Source organism: Rhyacophila brunnea, unplaced genomic scaffold (assembly GCF_057557595.1).
Source record: "Rhyacophila brunnea isolate RB1 unplaced genomic scaffold, BYU_Rbru_1.0 scaffold_22, whole genome shotgun sequence".
In the NCBI taxonomy this organism is placed as follows: domain Eukaryota; kingdom Metazoa; phylum Arthropoda; class Insecta; order Trichoptera; family Rhyacophilidae; genus Rhyacophila; species Rhyacophila brunnea.
In genome coordinates, this window is record NW_028232882.1 from 915053 (window position 1) to 929271 (window position 14219).

The 14219-nt window shown below is 34.3% G+C and overlaps 1 protein-coding gene across 2 annotated transcripts in view; it reads right to left on the reverse strand.

Moving 5' to 3' along the window:
• Positions 1–3423, reverse strand: part of LOC147069917 (tudor domain-containing protein 1-like) — a 79378-nt gene extending 75955 nt beyond the window's left edge. The window contains exons 1-3 of one of the 2 annotated variants that reach the window (XM_085949594.1): positions 3395–3423; positions 2030–2148; positions 242–368 (exon numbers count right to left, since the gene is read on the reverse strand). In XM_085949594.1, the coding sequence (XP_085805720.1) occupies positions 242–368; positions 2030–2119 (217 nt within the window). In that variant the 5' untranslated portion in view covers positions 2120–2148; positions 3395–3423. Of the gene's footprint in view, positions 1–241; positions 369–2029; positions 2149–3305 lie in introns of both variants that reach the window. The other variant, XM_085949595.1, reaches the window with a different exon arrangement.
• Positions 3424–14219: the final 10796 nt, after the last annotated feature.

The following is a 14219-nucleotide window of genomic DNA, read 5'->3' on the forward strand; positions in this document are numbered from 1 at the left end:
AGTGTTTATACAGCCTCAAGTAAAGGTGTCTCAAAAATTTGCTTTGAACCTTCTCTACCACAAGGCGTATACCTCAACTGATGCAGGGCCCAAACAATAGACCAGCAAAGTCTTTTGTCAGTTAAAATTAATAAAACCGTAATCCCCCACCTCGAAACGTGCTTACATAATACTCCCTAACATCATAAACATGGATAACTTTATTAAATATTGTTTGTTTTTTTAATTCGTTTGGTGTTACCTAACAAATCTACGCAGATATTGAACTCGATAACTGGATACGTTAAACTGTCAAGTTGTTGGAGCATCTCCATTCTGGTCTTGGAAGCATCTCCATCTAGATTTTTGGGGTCGACCAACTTATAGGCCTGGAAAAAAAATTTAACAAAATTAATAGTTCGGACCAAACTCAGAAATATAAATGTATAAAAAAAATCATAGAAAATGTTTAGGCCAAAAAAGAATTTGAAATAACCCTCAGATGCATATGTATGGAATATCTGCATGGATAGTTTGAGCCAGTAGCTTAATCAGTAAATTTGATCATCCGTATTGCAATGAATGTAGGTTTACGTCCCATTTGATTCATTTTTTAGAGTTGTTCCAAATTACTTATGTATGTTCAATATTTTTTTATATTTATATTTATGATTTCAAAAGAATGATCCAGGAACATGATGAAAATCTAGATTAATTTAAAATATTAAATTTTGATTCACAAAAGAGGTTAATGGAGGTGTGCATGTGCGCTTCAATGCTACAATTTATTAACATAGTGATGGATATTTAAACATTTATTAACTCCACGCAATCTTAATATGTCGATTTGTACATTTTAATTTTGCTAATATTTGTAGCATAAGTGTGGCGAGAGACCGGAGTGAGTGGAGAGCAGTTGTGGAGGAGGCCAAATCCCACCCCGGGATGTAGCGCCGTGGAAGAAGAATATTTGTAGCAATTACGGCTTGTGCTTGAAACACAAAAACGCTGTATATTACAAATATTGGATATGTCAATAATTATTGAAAATGGGTGACTAATACGGAGAAGTTCACATGGAATCAAGATCCAGTCTCCACCTTTGGTAAATTTTCGTCCCACTGGGGTCCTGCCCACCAGTCATGGTAAGTGCAAATTCAATCTGTACTATACAAGTACAGGCGGTCCTCGACTTTTGTACATTCTACTTTCGTACAATTCGTTATTTCGTACATTTCATAAAAATTTAGATTTTTGTCGATAATCTTAAATAATACCTCGTTTACACGTGGTGCATGGATTTACTGCTGACGTAAACACGTATTATCGTACCGGTTGCTAGATTGCATGCATGTATCAAAAAAGTTCTGAAGCTTTTGAATTTTCAAGCAATAATTGGTACTTGCATGGCGGTGAGCATGCGCAGTGAAACGATAGTGGCGGATCTGCCGGAAGAAATACGAACTACACCGCACAGACTATTTTAACGTCTACCGATTATCTACGAACTTGTCCGAACCTGTCTGAATCTGTCAAATAGCACCATTCGGTGACAACATCGCGTCTCGCATAGAATTGGAGAATGAGATTGGGGACACAGTCAGCACTTTTACATGTAAACAGTTATTATCACGATAGTTTAAAATACACACTATTGGTGCAAGTAGGTTTAGCGAATATGCCTCCCACCGGGACATTACCAGATACTTACACTGTGCACTAGTCATGGTGAGTGTAAACTCAATCTGAACTTGGCGAGTTTGCTAGGATTGTCTAATAATAATAAATTAAAAACAAAATTGGACGTATTTCTGCAAACAAGATCCAACCCTCACGTGTAACTTGTTGAGAAAATACAATATTTGAGTTAGTATTGTTTTAAAATGATATGTGATTATTTGATTTTATTAAAGTATCCCATCAGATGTTTAAATTAAGTAATCACAAATCATATTTTTTAAATCAATCATCCCTCAAATATTGAATTTTCTCAACATGTTACACGTGAGGGTTGGATCTTGTTTGCAGAAATACGTCCAATTAATCTTACGTTTTTCAAAATTAACGCCACCGAAGCATTTGCTCTTTCGCACGCTGTTTTTAGTTTCTCTATTCGGTCATCAAGCTCCTGGCGAAACATTTTGCCGGTAGACTTATTTGAGTTATTCCCTGAAAAATAATAAAGATTTAATAATTTGAGTTATATGTGTTAGGCATATTTTTATTCACATTTCTGCTGGAAACCAACCACAAAGAATCGATTGCTGAAATACCAAGAGCCGTATAGTACTGACATAAAATTCATGTTTAAATTAAATACGATTCTTTGCAGTGGTATAAGGTGCAAAGCCCGCAAAAGGCAAACGGCATGTGTATTAATTTTCCGACCAGTGAGCACTCTATCAATATACACTAATCAAATGCTGTAGAGCCCACTATAGTCAAATTTTTACAGTATGTCACTTGCCGAAACAAATGTTCTATCTCTTGTTCACGATGACTGCATCTATAAATAATAGTAAAAGTGACAATGATATTCATGTTTGCAAAGTGACAATGCTATGTTGTGGGTAGGTTAAGTAATACGGGGCGAGGCGTGGATAAAACATTTCACCGTGGCACAGTTCGCCATGAGCTTTCTTATCGGAAAGAGAAGACGGTATACTATACGGTCTCCAATTTTATTAGATTCAATTATTATTCAAACATTAATTCAATTTTCATAGCTGAATTTGGCAAAATTCATGAATGAAAACCTAACCTGACAAATAATCCAGTATATCAGGTATTTTCAAAATTTGTTTCCCGCTGGCTTCCCCATAACCGACTTGTACCAATAAATGTCATAAAAATAAGTATTTACCTACATATTCTCAGAAACCTCTGAAAATCAGTATGAAAAATATATGCAAATGATTATTAAAAACCAGATGGATTCAACCTGTTAACCGCGTATGTATCCTTGAATAACAGAAAACCAGATTGGAAGATTCGCGGCTGATTGGTAGGAGGTGTTGCTGGATTTTTCTAGACAAGGCAAAGCCCGCCATGGGTTGTGCTGCCAAAAACGAAGAGAATACAACTTTCTGTTTCAAAATCATTCTATGCATGAACACAGCTTCGATTTTGAAGTAATAACGCATTTAGGTGTCAATTTTAGGGATTCAAATGAAATGATTGATAGTAAAGTTGTCAATCATTTCAAAATCATTGTTAAGGAATTGAGATATTATAACCTAATCCAGACAATGGCTCACAGAATCGAGTAACGTCAAGAGTATCTACAGTTGAAGATGTATTTCCTGTCTTAAGACAATATTATTTACCTCAAATGTGCAAAAACAATAAACAAGCGTGCCCAGACGGGCGAGTAGCAGGAAGAAAGTAATTTGAAAGTAATATATTGTGTACCTACCTAGGTATAAATTACAATTTATGAAAAGTGAAAACAAAATCAAAAACAAACTGCACACTATCAACCATAGACTAATATACTATATACTATATTTGTGTATATATGTAACTGCTGTGCAGTGTTGCCATATTTTGAAAGTGGAATTATAGTACAGAGCCTCCAAAATTATAGTATTTGGGGATAAAATATAGTACGCGTTGTCATCTGTTAAAAATCAATAGGTTTTTAGGAAAAATATTTCGCCGCAGGCCGCAGGTTCCCAATTTTCAAAGACGACTAGATTGCGACATAGCAAATCCGAAATTATAGTACTTTTATATTAAATTATAGTACGATATTCAAAATTATAGTATTTTGGGCGTACTATACCTGTTTTATATCGTACATAGTACGCGGACCAAAATTATAGTACAAATACTATAATTATAGTACGGTTGGCAACACTGCTGCTGTGTATATATGCTATCAACAGACCTGAGACCACAGACAAAACAAAAATGCGACAATCATAGATATTGTAAACACTAGTGACAATCCCATAGACAAATTTATTACAAATAATCACAAAGCTGAAAAATTATTTTATAATAACAATAAAAATAGTAGTAATACCTATATGTCATTGGAATGATTTTTTTTATATTCAATTATAGTGTTTTCGTTTAAAATATATTGTTTCTTTTTTATTTTAACATAAAAGACCTCTTCGACTTATTCAACTTTTTCGTAGAATACCTACCTATGTATAATGGAAGAACCAAGGAACACAGAATTAATTACAGACCTACAAACTTATCTGGAGAAAAGCGCATTGACACGGTTCAAGTACGATCCAAGTACACTTGGACTGAGTGCCATCCAAGCGACAGCTTCATACTAATTATTCCTATCCAAGCTACTCGGACCGCGTCCTACTCATCCAAGTTAGCTTGGATAGGAATAATAAATTAGTATGAAGATGTCTAACGGGTAGTGCATGCGTACCGCACAACACTGTATCCTGATAGTGTCGCATAGCCTCTCCTACTCAATTCCTATCTCTACCTCTACGTGGTGAACCCTGGAAACCTGAGCAACTACACCTAAGATCAGGTAGTCAACCCTGGTGGAAGGTGTAGTCAGGGCTAACGGAGAAGGAAGAAATGGCCCTCCGAAAAGAGGGTTGGGCGTGGGGCTAACAACCTCATCCCATAAAAAACACATTGTTACGAAACCACACCAACAGCCTCGGAAACCGGACACTAAACTCAGACAACCTGGCAAACGCTTTAAGGAAATACGATTTGGAACATGGAATACATTATCACTCTATCGACCAGGAGCACTTAAACTCCTTACAGAACAACTCATAAAATACCAATGTGATATTACGGCCCTACAGGAGATGCGATGGATAGGTCAAGGAGTGATGGAGAAACGAGACTGCACTATACTCTATAGCTGCTATGATAGTGAACATCACTGTGGGACTGGATTCATCGTAAGCAAACGAGTGAAACATTTAATTATTGGGTTCGAACCAGTCAACCCAAGGATCATGCGACTGCGAATTAAAGGAATTATTAAAGTTTCTTCAATTACTCATTTATAAGTGTACATGCCCCTACAGAGGATAAGTCGGATGAGGAAAAAGAGGACTTCTACGATGTATTAGAAAGCACGTACAACAGTTGCCCAAATCACGATGTGAAAATAATACTCGGTGATCTAAATGCCAAAATAGGATGGGAGGAGATTTACACTGCCATTGTCGGAAAACATAGTCTTCACAATGAAAGTAATGACAATGGTACCCGACTAATTAACTGTGCAGCGTCACTAAATATGGTTATTGGTAGCACAATGTTTCCCCGTAAGGATATATATAAGGGAACTTGGAAATCCCCGGATGGGTGCACAATAAACCAAATATACCATATTTTGATAGACAACAGGCACAGATCGGATCTAATGAGCGTCCGGACATACAGAGGGGCTAATGTAGACTCAGATCATTTCCTAGTGTCAGTGACGTCTCTAGACAAAATGCCGCCCCATTTTTTTATCATCCTTTCATTACTCCAATATCTAAGAAATATGTTGTATGAAGCATGGCCCCCTCATCCTGAAGCGGGCCCCATGTTAGGATCTTTGGCGCCCCCCCTACCGATCGCTAAGCATAAAAGCAGTGTGACGCTCTACACTCTACAGTAATGTTTTCCAAATGGTGTAGGTACGCGTTAAAATTGATGTGTATATTTAGTGTTTTTTTGTATATTTTAATACATAGGTACACTTGAATTATGGAGTTTTTGAGTATCGCTACACAATTATAAATTGTATTGTGTAACCACATAGTTTTAAATAATATTATTATTGAAGGAAAATAGCGCCGCAGGCGAATTTTTTGCTTTTTTATCTCACTTATCGAGCCCGGGCCCAGGCTAGAGCCCTGTCAGCCCCCCCCTTGTGGGAGCCATGGTATGGATACATTACTAATAAATATACACCTACCACTAAGCTGAAACATACAAAATTAAATTTAGATATCAATAAATAAATAAGCGAATAAATATAATATTAGTTAGACACTTACCCAAATCACCAGTCTGAGATGCCATTTGGTTGATATGTCTGACACATTTGGTTTGTATCATTTAGTAATTAATACCTACGCAGATGTATTATTTTCACACCATTTTTTCTATGCTATTATTGTACTCTACTACATGTAAACAAAATAATTTTCCTCATTATTTTTTTAATATAAACCTAAATTTAATCATAAATACTGAAATAAACTACAAATCCACACTATTATCAGCAAAAAATATGTTTACAAAAAAAACGACTTTAAAGAAGGTATTGCACAGTATTGTATTCACAGCACGATAAATATGATATAATCTAGGTAGATACTAGTGTACATTTTTATTGCAATTAGCTGGTACTTAAATACCTATTATATGCACGAATACTAATTGATTATGTCAAATGTCAATAAGGATTAATAATCATTATGAATAGGTATCTATTTGCAATAGGTATATCCGGCAACTTTTAAATATCGCGAATGACTGGCAAAATATTTGGATAAATTAAAAAATACGGTTTGTACCTACCTATAAATCTCTACCATAAATTCTCCTTGTTTCGTTACCAAAGTTGATATTTTATATAATAATATTTTCTTTTAATAACTATGGCGCAACATAATTATTGGCTTTCGCGCAGTATACCTACCACTGTTATGAAAGGAACTCTTTAATCTGAGTAAATGACATTATATTATTATGACTGATTTATTATTCGTTCGTGGTGTTTTACATTTATAAAAATATTCATAATGTGTCTAGACGCCAAGTTTATTAGCATTTGTATACGAAACCGAGCAGTCAAAAATAAAATAAAAAAATCACTAGCGAAGCGTGGTGACATCATACTAAAATCGCTGCGAGTACCTACTGGGTAATAATAAAAAAAAGCATCCGGAAGAAAACATCTCCAACGCTCTGGTTATAATATAACTAAGTTTAGGTAGCTATTTCTATATTATACCAAATGATTCTCCTCGATTTGCCGCCCTTAGAGTATCTGCCGCCCCCAAGCGACGCTCAATCTGCCTACCCCCACGGGACGTCACTGCCTAGTGTGTGGAAAAGTTAGAGCAAAGATCTCAAACACCAAAAAGGAAATGGGAGCAAGAGCAAAACCCTTTGACACAGAGAAACTGAAGATTCCGCAGGACTGGCTCGGTACCAGGAGAGCTTGAACACTCACCTGAGCGACAATGTTGAGGTTGTAGACCATGAAGAGGTGAATCAACACTGGGAAGAGTGCAAGACTGCCATAGTATCCTCAGCTAACGATACCTTAGGACGCCGAAAAACAGGTGAACGATCAGAATGGTTTGACGAAGGTGGCCGCGAAGTCACTACGAGAAAGAATGAGGCTTACTTAATGATGCTACAGAAGAAAACACGGGCATCAGACGATGAGTATAAAAAGCGCCGGCGTGACGAAAAGAAACTACACAAGAAAAAGAAACGTGATTATTAAAAAAAAAAAAAGGGAAATGATCCTACTCCAAGAACACTATAAAGCCCAAGAAAGTCGGCTGTTCTATAGAAAGATAAATAATTTTAGGAAGGGTTTCAAGCCTCGTATCACAATGTGCAAGGATGACAATGGCATGATACTCACAGAAAAGCACCGTATTCTTGTGAGATGTCCGGGGTTCCAGCGGCTAGCTCAGGTGTCCATCGAACCCCGGATTCACAAAAAATAATGATATATTTATGTTTGTTAGGTTAAATAAAACACTAAGTCTTTCTTGTGCGGGTCTTAGCGTTATATAGTTTAATATTTAGTTGGACAACGTTATTTTGTAGTCTTTTACATATTTTGTTTTTACAAACAGTATTTTTTATTCATATGTAAAGGCCTTCGTCCGGTGTGTGAAAATCGCATATTGGGCGGAGGTGTAATTAAGATAAATTTAATTTAATTTAAAAAGTATAAATGATGATGGATGAAAGCGATAATTTTAAGACTAAATATAAGTATTTAAATATAATAAATTTTGCCGCGCATTGTGCGTGAAATCCTCGCGCGCCGGCGCCAGGGTCAGGCTCGTGATTCGCCGAATCAAAGATCACGCGATAAAATTTGGCCAATCACGAGAGTCCTTTTTGCTGGACGGCGTCGGTACGCGAAATTTAAAAAGAAAAAAAAATTAGTAAGCGTCCCCTTTCCGACATATACGGACCTGCGTAACTAATTGTAAAAACCTAAACATGTAAAGAAAGTGTAAAATATAAGGAATACCAAGTTACACGAGACAGACGTGGTTTTATTTAATTCCACCCTCAAATATATCGTACTTTTTTTTGTGAATCCGGGGTTCGATGTACACCTGAGCTAGCCGCTGGAACCCCGGGTTTCTCACATTCACAGCACTAGAAGCGTCTGCCAAAAGAATGGGTTTACAAATAAACGAGGCAAAAACTAAATACATGCCTGTCTATGTCACACCACGAGAAGTCGCACCAAAGTTAGATATTGGTGCATACAAGTTTGATACGGTCGACAGTTTCATATACCTTGGATCTCTTGTAACTCGACAAAATGATATTACAGAAGAAATCAACAAGAGAATCATGTCTGCGAATAAATGCTACTTTGGTCTGTTAAGACATTTTAAGTCCCTCTTACTATCTCGTCAAACTAAAAGCACTCTTTACAAGACACTTGTAAAGCCAGTGCTCACCTACGCATCGGAAACCTGGACATTAACTCTGCGAAATGAACGAGCCCTGAACATCTTTGAAAGAAAAATTTTCCGCTGTATATATGGACCGATCAGGGATGGCACCAATTGGGGCAGAAGATATAATGCAGAGCTCTACGGGCTGTACGAAGATTGCATCGCAGTTCAATCAATTAAGATTGGGAGACTGCGATGGCTAGGTCATGTGCACCGTATGAGGGAATGGGACGATTTGGCACCGCGAACTGGCCTCCGCCGATTGGCCTCTGGTAATTGGCCGCCGGTACAATCAGACGCCGGCCCAATTGGACGCCGACCCAATTCGACACCGACCCAATTGGCCTCCGGGAGGATTGGACGCCGCACAGTTGAATTAAATGCGCAAAGGAATAGACGTACGTTACGATTTGTTGGAGTAAATAAGCAAGTCAGTTTAATATGCTTCTATCTTCTCAGTAGTTGTACCTTATACATTTCGCGCTTGACACATTTTTAATATAGATTGAGAATAATTATTATGCCTTATGATGTTTATTAAAAGAAAATAATTCTTCCCTGGGGGAACTCGTTGGGGTTCGAAAATATGCTCACTGGAAAGATAATTTCTGCGGTTGTAAACGTTTTGCCAATTGAGCATGGGCGCAGTGGCATAAACTTATCTCTACATATATTGACGGGTGCCACAATCAAAAGTTGCCTTAAAAAAACTCGCGACTGAATACCGTAGGCACCTATTCAGTATACTGTCGTTCTAATTTAGCTTTTCTTCGCTCTAATGACAAGTTTGTGGGACTGTTATCAAAAAAAATAGGTAGCTTAATATTTATAATAGCCCAAACGCAAATCAAAATATGTATAGGTAATATAAAAGGCAAGCTGTGGGTCTATTCTATGCTTATCGACCGCTAAAGTGATAAAGTGAAAAATATTATCAAACTTAGGGTAGGTTTGTATCAAAATATTAGCACTTATTGTAACAATTACACGAAGCCGGTTTTTATTGTTGCAATAAGTGCTATATTTTAACAGCACCTCTCTTGCTGCTGTTAAAATATCGCACTTATTGCAACAATAAAAACCGGCTTCGTGTAATTGTTACAATAAGTGCTAATATTTTGATACAAACCTACCCTAAGTTTGATACTATTTATCAATTTAGTGTTCGATAAGTATAGAATAGATCCACTGATTTCTTATTTGCCTCTCTCGCATACCCCTTCTTTAGCTTCTGCTCACAGAGGTGTGGTTATAAATGAGTCTATTACCTTTTATAGAATATACGTAGGTACATAATCATAGTCAACCAGAATAATTTAAATAACGTAATTAATCTAGGGGCTTTTCCTTTTTAAGATTGGAGTTCAAAATATGTTGGGATATTGTTACAAAAGGATTTCGCATCCAATCAAACTTTAGTGTGTCGGTTAACTTTAAATTCAAATTACTACCCATTGTCGATTGATTTTCATAATCAAAAAAATTAAACACACAGTGACATCTGCTTGAATAATTATGAAATACTAAGCCACAAATTATCAGTATTACAACGATTTTAGTAAGAGCTTCGCTCTACATTCAACGCGTGCCGTTAAAAATCTGCGGCCTGTAAGATACTGCCATAGTAATATCGTGAGGTATAGAAAAGTTTCTGCCACATTCTGTTAAACATAATACACGTAATTGATGTGTTAAAATGATAGAATCGACCAATACCTTTTTTTATCAACTTAGATCAATAGCGCGTAGGAATAGTGCGCGAGGCATAGAAAAGGTTAATAATTCTTTGCTGATATTGACTTTATGAGTATATTATGTTAGCATATTTTTGTTTGGTCCTCAGAGTAATAATATAAAGAGAGTGGCTATTGTTCGGCAAAATAAAGACGTGTTTGCCTTCTCAGTACGGCTACCAAATGTAAACAGAACATAGGTAAACATATTTTCTACTAAATTAACTAAAAATTATTACCACTACCTTTATATTATTTAATATAAAAACAATAAATTTTAGCAACAGGTGCTAGCAGTTTTTAAATGAACGTAATCATTCAAATCAATATTTACTAGTGACGTTTTCAAAAAATATTTAATTCAGCCGTAGAAATTCTATCTTACTCCAACGCATGTTTCGGAGATATAAGCGTGCCGAATGCTTTCTCATTCGCACTTATGGTTTGTTTTTGTTCAGGCCATGGCTTGGTCCTTGCATTTTTCCATCAATAATTTCAATATTTTTAATTACGCAACAATATAGAGTAGTCATAACTCGTGACACACCAATGATTGGGAAGCTATGCCTAAGTAGCCAAGTGGTGAACGGACGATGTCATTACTACAATCTATTGCTAATTATGAAAAAAAAACGATTATTAGACAATTTTTTTATTTATTATTCACTTAACAAAAAGTAAAATAAAATTTAATCAACACTGAAGACATACATAACTGTACATAACAAGGGTTAACACTTAATTATCATAACAAAACATTAAATATTTTTTTCACTTTTTTGTACATAATGGTTTGAATTTCTATATAATATCTATAATATCGTCTCTGTTCTGGCAGAACACACTAACTGGAGAATACTAGTTTTGAGTAATTTGACTTTGAAGTTGTTAAAATGTTTGAAATGGTCTATCATGTGAGTTTATTAAGCAATCGTCAAAAGGATGACTTTAAAATAAAGACTGTTTATTTATTAAGAAGGTTTCCAGACGGTAAAGTTTGAAATAAGGAACATTTTGTTATAACTAACTCAATATGTAATTTTTTCGAATTAGTGTCTTCTGCCAGAACAGTGACGATATGATAGCAGTGGCGAAGTCTTCTTATTAAGGCGAAGTCTTCATTGAGCCTTTTTTAAAGAGGCACCTAGCGGAAAAATACGAAGCTTGCAATTTGAGACATTTTTTTGATAATTTACAATTTCAACTGTAATAATGTATAAATATGTATTTGAAAACATTAAAAATAAAAATATTTTTTATTTTAAGTCAAAGACAAACTTACAATTTTAAAAAATGTAATAAAATGTGAATTTGTTCTATCAGTCCGCACCCTATTATTACATATATTTTATGGTCATATTTATTATTAATATTTAGTTTATTAAGTTTTCTAAGCATCACCTAAGCGATTTTTGACAAATTCATAGTTTTAATATTTTTTATATCTATTTTAAAAAACATCGATTTTTATAAAAAATATAAATGTGTATAACTTGAAATCCTTTTTATTTATATCAAATCAATTATTTTTATAAATATAAATAAAATATTTGTATTAATATAAATAAAAAGGATTTCAAGTTATACACATTTATATTTTTTATAAAAATCGATGTTTTTTAAAATAGATATAAAAAATATTAAAACTATGAATTTGTCAAAAATCGCTTAGGTGATGCTTAGAAAACTTAATAAACTAAATTTTAATAATAAATATGACCATAAAATATATGTAATAATAGGGTGCGGACTGATAGAACAAATTCACATTTTATTACATTTCTTACAATTGTAAGTTTGTCTTTGACTTAAAATAAAAAATATTTTTATTTTTAATGTTTTTAGATACATATTTATTCATTAATACAGTTGAAATTGTAAATTATCAAAAAAATGTCTCAAATTGCAAGCTTCGTATTTTTCCGCTAGGTGCCTCTTTAAAAAAGGCTCAGTGAAGACTTCGCCTTAATGAGCGATTATGTGGTGTTTACTTTAATAAATAAGCGAAGACTCCATAACAAATAATAAAATTATTGAAACATTTGACGTTTACCTTGATTTGTAGAGAAAACATATAATTACGAGAATATATTAACCACAATAATAAGTAATTCGATTCATTTTCCTGTATCAATATACAGTGACATATCTATGTAATTTCAATGAAATCTCTTGATTATGTTAACCATAATTTGTTCAAATCAGATGTATGTAACATGGTGGTGGCCTGATATCACCATCAGCAAATTACCTAGGAATCTGTCAGCGCTCAAGCAGTTTCCAGCATCTAGTTTATATACACACATAGATCCATGCCAGATATACCATGTTCGATCCTAAGAGGATCATAGGGGCGGTTGAATTAATAGATTTTTGTTTTGACAATAAACGCGTTCGCTAATGTTTATAGAATGAGATTGGCAAGACAAGACAGTCGGCACTTTTGCGTGTAAACAATAATTAATTGTTATGATTGTTTAATTCATTTATGATATTGGTGCCAGTAAATCTATGCAAGTGTACAGGCACTGTTATATTATACTGAATGCAGTTTCATATTTTCTGCCTCGAAAAAAATTACCCAATCAATAATAATTAATTATTTCAAAAATAAACAATTTAAATTAAACTCTCAATTTTACAATGTCAGTGAAATTTTTAAATTACATACCTACATTGATTTCTTATCATTGTCATTAGTGTGTTCATCACTAGTAATATATTTAAACTATTTCTTACATTCAACGAATAATTCACAAGATTTTGAGAATGTAACATTCCAAATATTGAACATACATAACTTGAAAACATTGCATATAATATATACCCACTAGAAAAAATCATATTTGAAAAAAATACAAAGCGCGACGGGATTCGAACCCGTATAACCACTGATATCGCGCCAACTGTTGCATTCCTATATATTATATTATGTGAGATGTTTTCAAGTTATGTATGTTCCATATTATTATCTTCACTAGTCTAGTCTAGTCTAGTATGACTGTACAAGTGTGCACTATTTTTTTGAGTTGAACATCACTTACCTCTATCCAACAGGCACTCTTCGCCACTGATATAATATAGTGATACTTATGATATTGTGTGACAAAATCAATTCAAAATAATCCTAAATAGGTATTATAACGCATTTACATATTGTGCTAATCTAATAATATATTATCAATCACAGCTCATTTACCATGTAAACAAAAAATATTGGTATTTGTATTGTCCATCTATAAGTGTAAATTTCTATGAGCTTAGCGTAGTATAGTATAAAATAATATATTACATAATATCGTGGGTATACAGCGAATAAGCATTAAGTCAAAAATACTAGTTTTGAGATAATCGAGTTTGAAAGTTTGGACGGTCTTAACTTATTTTATATATATAAAAGGCAAATTCCTTTCTGCGATATTACTTTGAGTATGACTTAGTGCAGTTTCGCACGCAGAATTTTGTGAATATAGCCTGATAACGAGAGAACAAAATGCACTAAGTCCATTTAGTGCCTTTTCTCTGAATAGATGTATGTCTTTTTGACTTATAAGCCAGTTTTATAGATATGACTGTGTGTGTTTTTGTAGACTATAGAGCGTACTCTTAATAAGATTACCTCATCATTAAGTCAAAATAGCAAAATTTTGACTTAGTGCCTTTTCGCAGAATACCCACGATATACCTATACAAAACAAATTATATACAGGAAGCTAATATGTTACCTACATAGAAAATTGAGAAACATAATTTGTTAATTTTATAAATTCAATTCTTAATTTATGTAAAATATACATATTCTGTCTCTTTCTCAAAGTTAGCACGGCCAAGCGAGGGGCTGTTAAAA